Source organism: Cherax quadricarinatus, chromosome 50 (genome assembly GCF_038502225.1).
Source record: "Cherax quadricarinatus isolate ZL_2023a chromosome 50, ASM3850222v1, whole genome shotgun sequence".
In the NCBI taxonomy this organism is placed as follows: domain Eukaryota; kingdom Metazoa; phylum Arthropoda; class Malacostraca; order Decapoda; family Parastacidae; genus Cherax; species Cherax quadricarinatus.
In genome coordinates, this window is record NC_091341.1 from 26,556,233 (window position 1) to 26,571,858 (window position 15,626).

At 38.6% G+C, this 15,626-nt stretch overlaps 1 protein-coding gene across 1 annotated transcript; it reads left to right on the forward strand.

Moving 5' to 3' along the window:
* The first annotated feature begins 1,422 nt into the window (after window positions 1-1,422).
* Window positions 1,423-12,053, forward strand: LOC128695326 (probable glutamate receptor). The gene is given in 15 exon segments (XM_070095360.1): window positions 1,423-1,557; window positions 3,287-3,349; window positions 3,513-3,615; window positions 4,116-4,240; window positions 4,463-4,576; window positions 4,765-4,985; window positions 5,383-5,505; window positions 6,642-6,791; window positions 7,209-7,299; window positions 7,446-7,746; window positions 7,996-8,213; window positions 9,501-9,681; window positions 11,124-11,223; window positions 11,709-11,838; window positions 11,964-12,053. Coding segments are annotated over 15 exon segments (2,145 nt in total).
* Window positions 12,054-15,626: the final 3,573 nt, after the last annotated feature.

Here is a 15,626-nt window from a genome sequence, read left to right on the forward strand (position 1 = left end):
TGTGTGTGTGCGCGTGCGCGTGTGTGTGTGTTTGTGTTTGTGTACTCACCTAACGTGTGTGTGTGTAAGTGCAACAAATCATTATTCGTAGAACAAATTATTATCCATGTCATTCCCATGGATAATTAAGCATTGGGATGGCAATCCATACTAGCAGGGTTGGCGGATAAATAGCGGTGTTCTGCTCGACGTGACTCACTTCATCAGTGGTCGCGTGAGCAGTCAGCTCATCTCTCTTGTTCATCGCTGACCATCGTCGTCACAACCGTGAGTTATCTTCCACTTCCCTCTAAAATACTTTGGTTTCATGTGGTCGAAATTTATTTAACCAGCATAATGACTGAAAAAGTTGAATTGAATTTACCTCCAGTGTTTTCTCATTTAAAAACAATAACGATTCATATATAAAGTTTGATAGTGAAATTCATCTATTTATGTATTTCTTATGTTTACATAAGTGTCGTGCAATAAATATATTCAGGGACACTATTGTGTGGTTGAGACAACTAATATATTTTCCAATGTGATATTCTTTTTACTGGGTGGACTGGTAAGACAGCCTTGAAAGGGTAGTTGAATTATGTTGGGAAGTTATTAGGATCAAAGAAAGTGCCAGGGCTTGACCCAGCTACTAGGCGTTATTATGGGTGATGGATGTCAAGCCCGCAATTCATGATCTGATCTGGACACAACAGTGGTCGGATAAGAGGGCAGCAATGTACATGAAAGCCGGGCACTCACCTCGGGGAGACGGGGTAAATGAAAAGAGCTGATTCACAGCTGCTATACATGAATAGTTCTCTAGGTCCAGGCCTGTACCTAAGGAAGAATTTGTAGGTTGCTACGTAGATAGGCCTAAGTGAAGAAGTGTACGATTTTCTGAGCTTCCTATTTTCCAATAGATAGCGTAGGAATATTTGCTCTATCGAGGAGGAGCTTGTGAGTGCCAAAAAAAAAAAAAAAAAAAAAAAAATCTGGTAATGTAGTGAAATATCAAAACGACCTATAGCTCCACAGAGCAGGTGTCGAAATATTTTCAAGGTTTTTCTGAATAGTTATTTTTAGTTGATCTGTTCTAAATAGTCAATGAACTATAACTCATTTCATTGTACTGGATAAACAACAGCATTCGTTTCTCTCCCTGTTGTGTTGTCTTGTCAAACGTCTTAGGAATCAAATAGCGTTTAAAATCTCGTATCTGAATAAAAATTACATACGGATTTACTCTGGTGAATAGAAATTCTCAAGATTTCATAAAATTCGCAAAAGTAGGTGAAAAAAGATCTCAAATTTAATGTATTTACAGTGCAGTGAATGGGGCATAAATATGGATAATATAAATCAGCATATCTTCATGGTCCACCGCTATACCATTACTGAATCTAGTATACCAGTGAATATTTTTCGTTTTTAAACAGGATAATGGGGCGGCGTCAAAGACTCCGGCCCACTACTCTGGCTGATCGCGTGAAGTTGGTGTGGTTGTGGGTGGAAGGCGTACCAGTTCGTATCATAGCGCAAGAGACAGAGACAAGCGTCACTACTGTATGTCGATGGGTAAGACGCTGGAAACAAGAAGGAAATGTCGACACAAAACATCGAAAGCGCAAACCATCTTTAATCCACGATAAGTTGAGCAATGGATTCGCCAATTGTCAATTCCCAATGGCATATGGAAATCTTTCTTCTATTCCTCAGTTTTCACAGTGGTCAATTAACAAATTTTCATCAATCCTCTAAAATATATTAATCAAAGCTAAAACGCTCATTCAGTAAACTGGCTTACCGGTCCACCCCTGTAAAAATTAGGTCTATATATTTGTGTTAGTTTTTTTTCTTTTTCAACTTTTACTATTGGAAGCAATTTTAAAACTGTTTTAGTACCTGTATATTTTATAGTTTATCTATAAACCTGTCTTACCTGTAATTTAAATTTAAAAATCTAAATGTGTAGAAAAGAACGTCATGAAATTTTATTCCAGTAAATAAACTAATTAAGTGACTGAATTATAAATAGTTGCTTGAACATTATACGTATTCCTATAACATAACTAAAAATTATAGAGAAAAATTATTTAAAATAGCAAGTTGTATATAAAACATTAAAAATATTAAAGCTGACAAAACAAAACTTTGCACTGTATAATTAACATTAAATAAAGAGCTCTCTCCTTTAGGTTTTCATTAATTTGGTTTAATGCCTGTCGACACGCAGGGGTCTAAAATATTTACTTAGGCTACATGTCACCTATTCACCACGGGTCAAGAATAATTTAATCCCATATATGGGCTTAATAGGATTACTGTAAGTGCATATGTACTGAGATATATACCTTTCCACGTGTATATGCACCCTTCCTCAGTGCACACATTATATGGAGCATTTCAGAATATATACAAAGTGTGGATTCCATTTCTTAGTTTCTGTCCACTTGATCTAAAATGAATCGGCAGTTTTTTTGACTGATATATTGCATTTCATACATTTTTCAGATTTGTTGAAGTATTTTTTTATAATTGTTCTAATTATTTTTATAAATAATGTACTTACTGGCTATCTCCCGACTGGTGGTTCCTGTCACTAAATAAATATTAAGCTTCAATTATTGATGTTCTTTATTACAATAAATTGCATGCTACCCTTACATCATAGTATTTACAGAATATATTAGCGCATGTTATGAGGCGTCACTACTGGTAATGAGAGATGTTTAATGTGGTCTGTGGCAAGAGCAAAGTCAATAACAAGCCACTGTACCCAATTTTTTTATCTTACGGATCTTTAGCAACTTTATTAGTCTCTTTACATTAAGAGGCTTAGTGAACCCAGCATTACACAACTTTAACAGAGTTTAATACGTATTTTACATCCAGTCATCAAATACGAATGGATAAATATGAAGTGCAGACAGAACCATGACACAAAAAGACTGGTTGTAAAATCATCCTATTATAACCCTTTCTTCTAAATGGTTACAGCTCTGTTATGTTTGTTCCTTGAAAATCGTTCGTTACGTTATTATGGTTTATTGGTTATATGGCTTTGAGGGATATGAGGATATGATATTAGATGTGTCATGAAACCTGTGGGAGAGTTGGACGAGATAATAGGGTTACAGAAGTGTTGCATAATTATCGTACTAGCACTTTTATGGCCGAGTTATTACAACGCTGGACGTGCTAAATGCACTGCTCGAGTCGCCGTCCCTTCTCTTGTTTGGTCATGAGAGACAAGTACATTGAGTTTACAGCTTAGTGATACTAAAATGCCCACACCAACATTCAGGATTGGTTCAAGGAAGAGGATTCAGTTCCTAGAATCAAGAGTCCTTCGCCACCAGGGACGAAGGTGTGTGGTGAACTGAGATAAAAACTGAATGTTCACCTCACGTAACTTTTCTAAAACGCAAATATCACTGAGATATAATGGTCGCCAACGATATCGAAATCTTTAGAATGTATAGTTTGATATTTGGAAAATCTTCATTTTCTCCTGACAAACGCTGTTATAGATTCGCCGGTATAATCGCCCGGTCCGGGCACTTTCCAAGAGGTGGCTCGGCCTTGGCTCCTTGCAGTGGAAGTGTCTCAGACCAATGTCTGCCATGGGAGGAGGTACAAGTGCCTCCTCATCTTCTGGGACCAGCTGTCCCCAGGCCAAGTCCCATTCCCCGCCCCCACGGGGCTCGGAGGGAGAAGCTAGGCATCTAGGGCTGCCACAAACACTGCGTCCAAACATTCCAATGACATTTCAGTTAGTTTAATTAAGCTACAATAAATGCAAAAATGTCCATTGCTAAAATCGCAACAAAATCGCACTTTTAAAGAAAAAAATATAAAAAGTAATTGAGTAATCCACTCTTTCCATGTTCTCTCTCAAGTGACAAGGCTGCGAGAACGAATAAGAATGAAGGTGACCACAGTTCTACTGCTGTTGGTGTTCCTGGCCGCAGCCAAGCGTCCCTTCCCTCAATTTGGCAAGTTGGCAGCTAAGTGGTTCTGATTAATTCAATATTCTTTATCATCCTTTTATGTCTATGTATGTATGTATATATGTACATATGCATATATATTTATGGATTAATATTAAGACAAGTATAACCTCTCTTCACCAGACAACACACAAACTTTAGCAGTAGCTGGGAAGGCTGTAAGTGATGTGCTTGCAACAGTTTCTTATCCCTCCAGCATAATTATTCTGCTCATAGACGGTAGCACCTCTGCCGCTACTCTCTTAAAGGTGTGTAGTTGCACTTACCATTAGAGGGGAATACAACATGAGGTTTGGGTCTCGGTGTATATGCGTTGAGTTTGGTTTTATCCCTATTTTAGGATGTGTTACTCTTGCACGTTAGTTAATAAGTAGATCGCTAAAAACCCATTTCTTGCAACATTCACTTACACTATTCAAATGATTCTACATATTTTGTTATAATTTGCTTCATCTACACTGGTTCAGCAGACAGGTCTACTGCTACCCCCGTGGGGGTGTTGTGTACTGGAGGTGAGAGTGCATGGTGCAGACCTCGCTAACAAGACGCAGGAGGCCGTATCTAGGGCGATAAGTGAGGCTAGGGTGGTAGGTTACGAATGACTGTCCGTACAACTGTCATTGTTCCGTAATTAACAAGTATGCTAGTTCACAAATAATCTTGGATGCCTATAAATGCTTAATAATTTTTCTCAAATACATTTTTCTTCATGCTGCACTATTGGATTTGTAAAAATAAATAGTTTTCATCTTTCATGTACTGTTGGCATCAGCAGCTGCGTCAACAGTCATGGAGTGTAACTGTGGTGGTGGTGAGTGATGACACGAACTTCCTCACCACCTTCGCTGAGTGTTCCGTCAAGGGCCGCCTCCTGGTGTGGTCGACGAGGCTCCTCGTCGTCACCAACCAACCCCTCCCGCAGCTCCACCAACTCCGCACGACCTTCTCCATGACCAACTCCATGTTGCTTATCGTGGAGAATTCAGTGCGATCGTTTCGGTAACTACGGTCGTGCATGATGTAACTTTTGTACATTAAATAGCCAAAACTTAAATACTTTTACCTTTAAGTATTTAGTAAAAATAATTCATATTTTAAAGCACTGAGATAATTCTCGCTTGGAAAATAAGCAAGAAATAATAGTTTGAATGTTCCGATCTACGCTGTTATACTCAGTTACTTAATTCTTCCCACTATACTGGCTTTTGATCATTATTCCTTATTGCAGATGTTCCCAAAGTAGGGACCGAAATATTGTTTAGATTCTTATCTATATTCAAAATGTGGGTTTTCTGAGCGATTATGCTTTATTGTCTAGATATTGAGCAACATCTTCCCAGCTTTTCACATTATCACGTTTTGAAGTTTTCTTGCACGTTCATAGGTGCAGCGTGTATGTACACTTTCCGTACAGCACCCAAGACACCCAGGCACTGAGAATTGCTTCCTGGTCCCCTCGTCAGGGACTCGCCTTTACAACCCACTTTAAGCTCTTTCCTGATAAGTTCTCCATGTAAGTAACTGTAAATATATATGGGATGGGTTTATGAAGGATGAGGTTAACCATGGAACTGATGAAGGATAAAAGGTGAGTGGTGCGTTTAGGTATCTGTGGAGACAAAAATCGTTATCCATGGAGGCAAAGAAGGGAATGTACAAGAGAATAATGGTACTCTTATATGGGTGTGAAGCTTGGGTTGTAAACGCTGCAGCAAGGAGGCGGCTGGTGGCAGTGGAGATGTCCTAAGAGCAATGTGTGGTGTAAATATTATGCAGAGAATTCGTAGTGTAGAAATTAGGAGGTGTGGAGTTATTGAATGTATTAGTCAGAGGGCTGAAGAGGGGCTGTTGAGATGGTTTGGTCATTTACAGAGAATGGAACAAAGAATGACTTGAGCGTATAAATCTGTAAGGGAAGGAAGCCGGGGTATGGGACGGCCTCGAAAAGGTTGGAGGGAGGGGGTAAAGGAGGTTTTGTGGGCGAAGGGCTTGGATTTCCAGCAAGCGTGCGTGTGTTAGATAGGAGTGAATGGAGACGAATGGTTTTTGGGATTTGACGATCTGTTGGAGTGTGAGGAGGGTAATATTTTGTGAAGAGATTCAGGGAAACCGGTTAGCCGGACTTGAGTCCTGGAAATGGGAAGTACAGTGTCTGCACTTTAAAGAAGGGGTTTAGGATATTGGCAGTTCGGAGGGACATCTGAACTGTCGTACGTGGTCGCCTCTTCAAAGACAGGTTATTATGTATGAGTGATGGTGAAAGTGATTAATGTTGAAAGATTTTTTTTTTCTTTTTGGGTCACCCTTCCTTGCAAACAAGAGATCTTAACAATCCACAACAAGCCACATGGGGATAGAAATCTTTAGCTCAAGATCTTTCACACTCTTGTGTGCCTTTTGGAGCTATGCGTTACCACTGACACCTGCCTTGCCTTATAGAATTTGCCCTCCTATCTGTTGCTGTCTTGCAACATTGCATAGCTCTTGAAGATGCATGTGGTTTGTATGTATATATAAATACATACCAGTAATGGAGAGGAAGTCAGACGAAATCAGATGAAAGTATAATCCAATATATTCAACACTAAAACGAGAGACGCTCATCGCTTGAATTTTACCTATAAATTTTGACATGCTTTGTTTTCTCAGACTAGTCAATGGGCCGACGCTTGTGGTAGCAGCAGAGGAGTTTGAGCCTCACATTGCCTTAGTGAAAGACAGGAGCTTGACAACTGATCCGTCCTTCACAGGTCCGATGGTGAAATTGCTTGATATACTCGCAAGGTCTATGAACTTTACGTAAGCTGTCCTGTAGTTTATTTTCATCTCAATGATAAATTCTTAGTTTACCATAACGTATGAGATGATGGAACTTTAAGTTATTCGAAATTTACACAATTTTGCTTTTACTGAAACTAGTAAACAGGTTCTTGCAGCTGAAGTTGAAAATAAGATTCCATTTTGTTTATGAATTATTTAGCCTCTTGTTTGAAGACTCAGTATTCTTCCTACTGTTCATCATTACTTGATGCATCAATCATCACATATTTAACGAATGAATCCAAAAGTTTGGGGAGGTTTCATTTGTTTAAAACTAAAACCGCAAAATTCAAATTCAGTTCCTATTGGTTATATATAAGATTCAGCAAAACTAAAATATTTACAGTATACTTAAGCTTCTGTGTAAGACGTTTTACCTACTTTGATGTTCACTAGGTACACATACGTGCGTCCTCCCGACGGGTCATGGGGAGCCAAACTGGCAGACGGTTCATGGACGGGTATGGTTGGTATGGTGGGCAGGGGGGTGAGTTTATTTATTCCTGAAGAATCACAGACCATTATTGTTTTACTGAACACCACATTATGCATTTATAAAAAGTACTTTATTCCTGAGCACTAAATGAAGTTAGAATATAAGTATTTTAACTATCCTAAAACTGACTCTTGCAGGAAGCGGATATTGGTCTTGGGCCCTTCGGCGTTAGCGCCACCAGAGCAGAAATGGTGGACTTTACAAGGGAGTTAATAACTGAAACTGCGAGGATAATGGGTGGTCGGGGGCTGCCGGAGGTGAACCCCTGGAGCTTCGTGCTGCCCCTGACGCTCCCAGTGTGGGCGGCCACCCTGGCAGCTCTGCTACTGGTGCTGGTTACAGTCTTTTTGTTCCCACTGTCTGGTTTGCAAACCTCCAGTAATTCGCAGTCATCTTTGGACGTGGCTTTCGGATATATTGGCATTTTCTTACAGCAAGGCAAGATATTTCGGTTTTCCTACAGAAATGTAGATTATAACAATAGAACTAACTCTTCTAAAACAAATGTGTGCGCGAGCGAATATGTACTCCTAAATTTGTGCCTATAAGAATAAACTCCCCCTCTGGAGTTTACTTAATTGGTATAGTTGCTGCTACGGTATTTATAATTTTTTTTACGGATTATTTTAAACTCGTAATTATACCCATTTATTCACGAATTTAATATATCATATCTCACTTTGGCAGCCATGCAGATACCTTCTTGCCTTTGGTGGGAGAAGCTGTTGTTAGCAACGTGGTTGATAGTCATGTTTGTGATATCTAAGAGCTACGCTGGTAACCTCATGTCTAACCTGGCAGTGAGATACATCCCTCAACCCTACCAGTCTCTCAGGGATGTCCTCGACGACCACTCCGTCACCATGATATGGGAGGCCAATAATGTTTACGTGCAATATTATCGAGTGAGTTCATATAAACGTTTTCTTTACTAAAATTGTGAGATTGTACACTAGTCTGTACAGCAATTATATTAGTGTTAAATCAGTGAGGAAACGCTAAACCCTTAGGGTTATACAGTGCCTGGGAAAAGTAGGTAATCAGGTTTAATCCTAGAAAGTTAAGGATAATTCTGATTCCATGAGTCAGGAGTCATTCACCAGCATCAAGGCAATCATTCACATTCCTTCCTTGACGGATACAGCCATTTTAGTAATCAGTTGACTCATATGATTCATAGCACTATACATCTTCTGTAAGGATCAGCGAAATCAGTACATTAAACGAAGAAAACTTTTACTCTATTCATAAAGGAATTCAAGTTACTGTTTCCTTTCATATATGTATTGCGATGTATACTGTATATTATACTGTTACATTTATTAAATAACAAGAAATAATGAACTGCGGACCAACCATTCCTTGTTTGGTTCAAGGCCGTGAGTCCATTTCTTAATGTATGTCTCTTGTTCGGTGAATCAAATTTGTCGTACAACTGATTTCATTTAAGACGTATGTCATGTGTTTAACTAACCATACCCCCGGCCGGGATTGAAACCGCGGTCATAGTCTCAAAACTCCAGCCCGTCGCGTTAGCCACTAGACCAGCTAACCACAATAAGATTCATCCAACTAGGTATATTTCTACACCATAGGAAGGTTAGCACAGGCACCACTGTGACCACAAATGCAAGTTTTTACAGACGAATCTCCAGCTAGCGTGGCCGTGACGAACTCTAGCTCAAGTCCCTTCACTGCCGTCAAGATGACTCAAGAAATCGTAATGACACGATTGCAAACAAACCATACCCCCGGCCGGGATTGAACCCGCGGTCATAGTCTCAAAACTCCAGCCCGTCGCGTTAGCCACTAGACCAGCTAGCCACAATAAGATTCATCCAACTAGGTATATTTCTACACCATAGGAAGGTTAGCACAGTCACCACTGTGACCACAAATGCAGTGAAGGGACTTGAGCTAGAGTTCGTCACGGCCACGCTAGCTGGAGATTCGTCTGTAAAAACTTGCATTTGTGGTCACAGAGGTGCCTGTGCTAACTTTCCTATTGTGTAGAAATATACCTAGTTGGATGAATCTTATTGTGGCTAGCTGGTCTAGTGGCTAACGCGACGGGCTGGAGTTTTGAGACTCCATGACCGCGGGTTCAATCCCGGCCGGGGGTATGGTTTGTTTGCAATCGTGTCATTACGATTTCTTGAGTCATATGTTTAACTAGATTTGATCTTTTCAAGTCTGTACACTCTGGAATATTCAAAGAGATTGCCGACTCCGAGAAGAAAGGACGCATCATGTACGTGAGGAGTACGGAGTTCCCCGCCAGTATAGACGTCTTCGTGCGTCGAGGTCACCACGTACTGATAGCGGAAGATCGCTATGAAAAAGTTTTAATGGCTCAAGATTTCTCACGTACAGGTAGAATCTAAACTTTTTTCTTATGTCCCATATCCCAAACCACCTGATTGCTATTAATATAATTGTAATTATTATTACTATTGCTATTATTAGTAGTATTATTCTCCCAATTATTTTTGTTATTATTCTCACTATTTTTATTATTAGTATTATTATTTTGTTATTGTATTCAAAAAGAATCGCTAAACTTCAAGGAGTATGCAGTGCAGGGGAAATTGGGTGGTATTGATCCAAAGGAGAGGGCAGCTCCAATTCTTAGGATCAGTAGGAGCCCTTCACCTGCATCAATACACCTGATGCAGGTGAAGGGTAATATCTATAATTATATAGTGATTTGTCCTTCATCTGTGACACTTGGGTTGTATTCTTCACTCATGTGTTGCACGCGCTTGTGTTGCGTTCCTCACACTTGTATTCTCCGTACTTTTGTTTTAACACTTATACATTGTCTTGGAAACTTTAAGCGAAACGACGTATAACGAAACCAATTTATCAGAGGCTAATTGATATCAACAAGGGTTTAGTTCCTAAGGCAAGGGAGAGCTGAGAGGGAGGACGATAGTGCTGCAGACTCCGTGACTGTGGAGTATGTCGCTCTGGCTCGCTATACTCTATTATTGACATTTTTAATATTTTGGGTATCATACTTTTTCAGAATTATAAAACACACTGCAGATCATAAAAACCTAATACAAATAGCCATAAGGGAGGAAACCGACAATAGCAAAGCTGGGTAAGCAGCTGCGGCTTCTTTGTCGGCACTCGCAGACTCAGCGGTTATTTGTATGTTTTATTATTATTATTATTATTATTATTATTAATATCACAGGGAAGCGCTAAGCCCGTAGGATTATACAGCGCATGTGGGGGGGATGGAAGGTATTCAGTCTTAATTCAGGGAACCGGAGCACAGATACAATTCCCTAGATCAAGAGCCCCTCACCAGCGTCAAGGAACCTTCCTTGAGGGGTATGTATGTTCTAGAGGTTTGAAAGTTTCTTAAAATGCTCAAGTCAACCATGACTTGCCACGACGGTTTCACTTTCAATACTAAAGCCCTGTTTTTCCTTTAAATCTTCAAATAAGCAGTTTTCATTTGTATGGTCATTAACGAACATGGAGAGTTACACCGATGCACGATGGATGGCCTGGAATCGACTTATTTTTCTCATCAACGTTATAACGAAATAACGTTGAAGTAAACGACGTTAAATGAGGACTTACTGTACATTTAATAGTCATGACATTTCCACTTTCCTTCACATTTATCAAATCTTTCAACACTTTATTTACCTTCAAGTATTGATATCAAATATTAGTAATGAGAATTAAAACGTTCAACTTATTGCTATCTTTACTGATAAATTTAAAATAAAAAATATTAATTTTACGTAATATTTTTACGCTATTTGAGGTTATAAAGAATGTCCCTATCTTGATAGGGCGATGTGACTTCTACTCGTCAGAAGCGAGGTTCCTTCCATTCATGTCTTCGATGGTTGGTCCAAAAGACAGTCCTCTGGTTCCCATCATCAGTAAAAGGTACTTGTGTGTACTCCTGAGTTTCCATGAAACAGCGACGTATCATCCTGCTTGTAGTATATTTGAAATGTCAAGTTTGCAAATATTTTTCGGAAACAGATGCCTAAATCATAAATAGTACAAGCATACATATTTTTCAATTGACATACAGTGCAGATTTTATGAAATCTCTCTAGAGGCTGAAAGCAAAAAGGCAATATCATATTTCTTCTGGAAGTGTCAGTAACAGCTTACCTATCATTTTAATAGCGATTTGTTTACAACAGGTAAACACACTTCAATAATATTTTGATCCTTAATGTTAATTTCCATCTGCAATTTTTTTTTTGGTTGTAACATTTACAGTATTGTTAGATGGATACACGGTGCGTCTTCCCATTACCTCTTCTCCCCACCTTTTTGAATGTTATTTTTAACATCAGTGCTCTGACGTATTGCTGTTATTTTGGGGAAGGCTTACACAAAGTATTGTATTTTCCATGTAGTATAAAGGCAGTAACTCAGAATGGGCTGTACGACTACTGGACACAAGCATACATGCCCAACGCCACATCTTGTGCATTTCCACCAACCAAGATTACTGTCAACACCTCCCTCGGTTTCCACAACCTCTGGGTAAAATATCTTTATACAACAAAAACCTTTAACAAAACTTATATGAAAAAAGAAGCTTGATATATATCTACATAAATTAAAACAATGATTCTATATCTTTCCCATATCTAACTTGTGTATTTCAGGGCATGTTCGTAGTCTTGCTTGGTGGACTTTCCCTCAGCCTGATCGTCTTGGGTTTAGAAATTATCGCCGCATAACAAGTGAATATCTGAATACCCTCAGATTATGATATCGTAGATAATGATACGAAACGTAGTGGCCCGACCTCACCTTCACAATTATTCTCACACTTTATATTAATAATAGTAATATATTATTAGATCGTAAATGTTCCATTGGCAGTCGAGAGATCTGTCAACAAACGTAAAGATACAATAGTTACTCATAAATGCGCATTTCTCCTTCACATTATCTTTTCATTTCTGATGCCTAGTATTAGCCATACATATAACATTAACAGTGTTTTGTATCATATAAGACAATATTGATGTAGGTACTAACACACGGACGAATTATCTTGTAAACAAATGACGTAAACTTACGGTATCAATAACTACAGTACACTACTGTAAATACATTTTCTCTTCCTTCTGATTTTCTTGATAACATTTTCTTTTCTCTAGCTTACTTTATTGTAAGAATACAGTATAATTCACCTGAAGGGTCCAGATATATAATAAAACAACAGAATAAGAATGTTTTTGTTGGAAAATGGTACACAGTAGCAGAATGAGAAATATTATCTACTGCATGTATCGTGCAATAATTAATGTATGCCTCCCAGTGTGTATTATGAACCGCAAGACATGTAAGTTTGCTAGATGCTGGCTAGTTTTCTAGTTGCTTTTCTTGCGGGAGGCGTTAAGTATCACCAAGTTAATAACTTCGTAGCGAAATAAGTTCTCCACTTATGTAAATAATGTACTTAAATGGAAAAATAGTAGATCAAAAAATATTAAAATCCGTCATATCCACTCAAATTCTTTATTATTATACAGTCCACATAACAGCCAGTTTTACTGCCATAAATTTTATTAATATACAGAAACCATATGTTCCTAATCCAGGGTTCCGTAGTTGGGGAGCTGAAACTGAGGACAATGAAGGAGGGACACTGTGACTCCAGTGTTCCTGAAGCCCCACAACTCTTCAAGATACATCAGCATCAGTAAGTTATCATTTGTTGTGGGTCAAGAAGGCATTGGCTTAAGCCGGTGGGAGAACTGGGCCTGCCTCGCATAGGCCAGTAGGTCTGTTGCAGTTTTCCTTCTTTCTTATGTTCTTAAGAATTTTCCCTAATGTGTGGGTGGAAGATTAATTCGAGATTGTGTTCTTGTAAACAATCCTACATAATTTCTAACAAGTGTAATGGTGACAGATATAGTTTCCTCCCATAAACCCAAAGTATAACTGTATTGCACAAACTTTGTATAAGATAATGTGCATAATAAAAACCTAGAGGTTTATGCTCAGTAATAATAATAATCATTATTATTATTATTATTATATGAAAATTTTTTAGAACATTTTTTAAAATACATCACTGGCTTCCACTGTAGGGAATATTCGACCGACCGGGCCGCGGGGGCGTTGACCCCCGAAACCCTCTCCAGGTATACTTCTGGTCGGCGGCTACGATCTCCCTATCCTCGTCTTCAGTCACGAAAGAATGCTTGACTGGAGGAAAACGTACTAAAAATAAATGACCATGAACATTCAGTATTTAGTTTCATATTCAACGTTTTCCATAATTATATAATACACGTAGAAAACGAGTTACTGCGCAGCTATTCTTCAGAACTCATCTGGAACAAAATCTATTCGTATATTATCATAAATTTTGTTCTTTCAACCGGATTAAATACAATGCGTTTTCAGTAATTAAAAAATAAGGTATAACTTTAGTAAACCCTTGAAGCTAATGGGTTTAGAAACCCTCATTCATTTGACGACTCATTAAGCGCTATTTATTAGATCCGTCAAGTTTATAATGATATCCTAGGTGTGTGAACAACAAATCATTACCCGTATAAAATAATAATTCTTGTCAATGGCAAGCAATCCATACTAGCAGGGTTGGCAGAAAAATAGCCGTGTTCTGCTCGACGTGACTCACTTCATCAGTGGTCGTGTGAGCAGTCAGCTCTTCTTTTTTGTTAATAGCTGACAATCGTCGTCACATGGATAAGTTATCGTCCACTTCCTTCTACAAAGCTTTGGTTTCATGTACTCGTAACTTACTTTCCAGGAATATGAATATACGTGTCGCTATGTACGTAGGGCTAGGTGGAGGAACGTCAAGAATGTTTTTTTATGATTTTCTGGGCTTCCCATTTTCCAGTAGATATTTAGCGTCGGAATACTTGCTCTATCGTGGAGGAGCTTGCGAGTGGCAAAAAAAAAAAAAAAAAAAAAAATCCATGTGTTGTAGTGTCAAATATCAAAATGACTTATAGCTTCACAAAGCAGGTGTCAAAATATTTCCTTTCATTTCACCTGACAAAGAAAATATCGCCCTAATGATATACCTGTACTTGCTTTCAGTTTTTGTTTTCAGGATGTATTTACAATGAAATTTATATATAACTCTACGAATATCTGTTGAAAGTTTACTTCCTTATAGTTTAGGAAATAATGTATTTTAGACTGTTGCTGAACAGGTAATACGCAGTGGCAATGACCCTCGTGTAGTCGACAAGCTTTAAACCCTATTTATCAACCCGATCCATATATATATATATATATATATATATATATATATATATATATATATATATATATATATATATAAATAATTGGGACATACCATCTCTGGACTGGGGACCCTCATCCTCAGAGAAAAGAATAAACTTGCTTCACTTGTTAATATCAAGGCTTTATAATGTTTTTAGACTAAGTACGGTATTAGGCAGGCTTATGCAAAGATGAGTAGTGGGGGGGTTGAAGAGGGTTGGAATAGTTTTAAAAATGCAGTATTAGAATGTGGGGCAGAAGTTTGTGGTTATAGGAGGGTGGGGGCAGATGGAAAGAGGAGTGATTGGTGGAATGATGAAGTAAAGGGTGTGATAAAAGAGAAAAAGTTAGCTTATGAGAGGTTTTTACAAAGCAGAAGTGTTATAAGAAAAGCAGAGTATATGGAGAGTAAAAGAAAGGTGAAGAGAGTGGTGAGAGAGTGTAAAAGGAGAGCAGATGATAGTGGGAGAGGCACTGTCAAGAAATTTTAATGAAAATAAGAAAAAAATTTGGAGTGAGTTAAACAAGTTAAGAAAGCCTAGGGAAAGTATGGATTTGTCAGTTAAAAACAGAGTAGGGGAGTTAGTAGATGGGGAGATGGAGGTATTAGGTAGATGGCGAGAATATTTTGAGGAACTTTTAAATGTTGAGGAAGAAAGGGAGGCGGTAATTTCATGCACTGGTCAGGGAGGTATACCAACTTTTAGGAGTGAAGAAGAGCAGAATGTAAGTGTGGGGGAGGTACGCGAGGCATTACGTAGAATGAAAGGGGGTAAAGCAGCTGGAACTGATGGGATCATGACAGAAATGCTAAAAGCAGGGGGGGATATAGTGTTGGAGTGGTTGGTACTTTTGTTTAATAAATGTATGAAAGAGGGGAAGGTACCTAGGGACTGGCGGAGAGCATGTATAGTCCCTTTATATAAAGGGAAAGGGGACAAAAGAGACTGTAAAAATTAGAGGAATAAGTTTATTGAGTATACCAGGAAAAGTGTACGGTAGGGTTATAACTGAAAGAATTAGAGGTAAGACAGAATGTAGGATTGCGGATG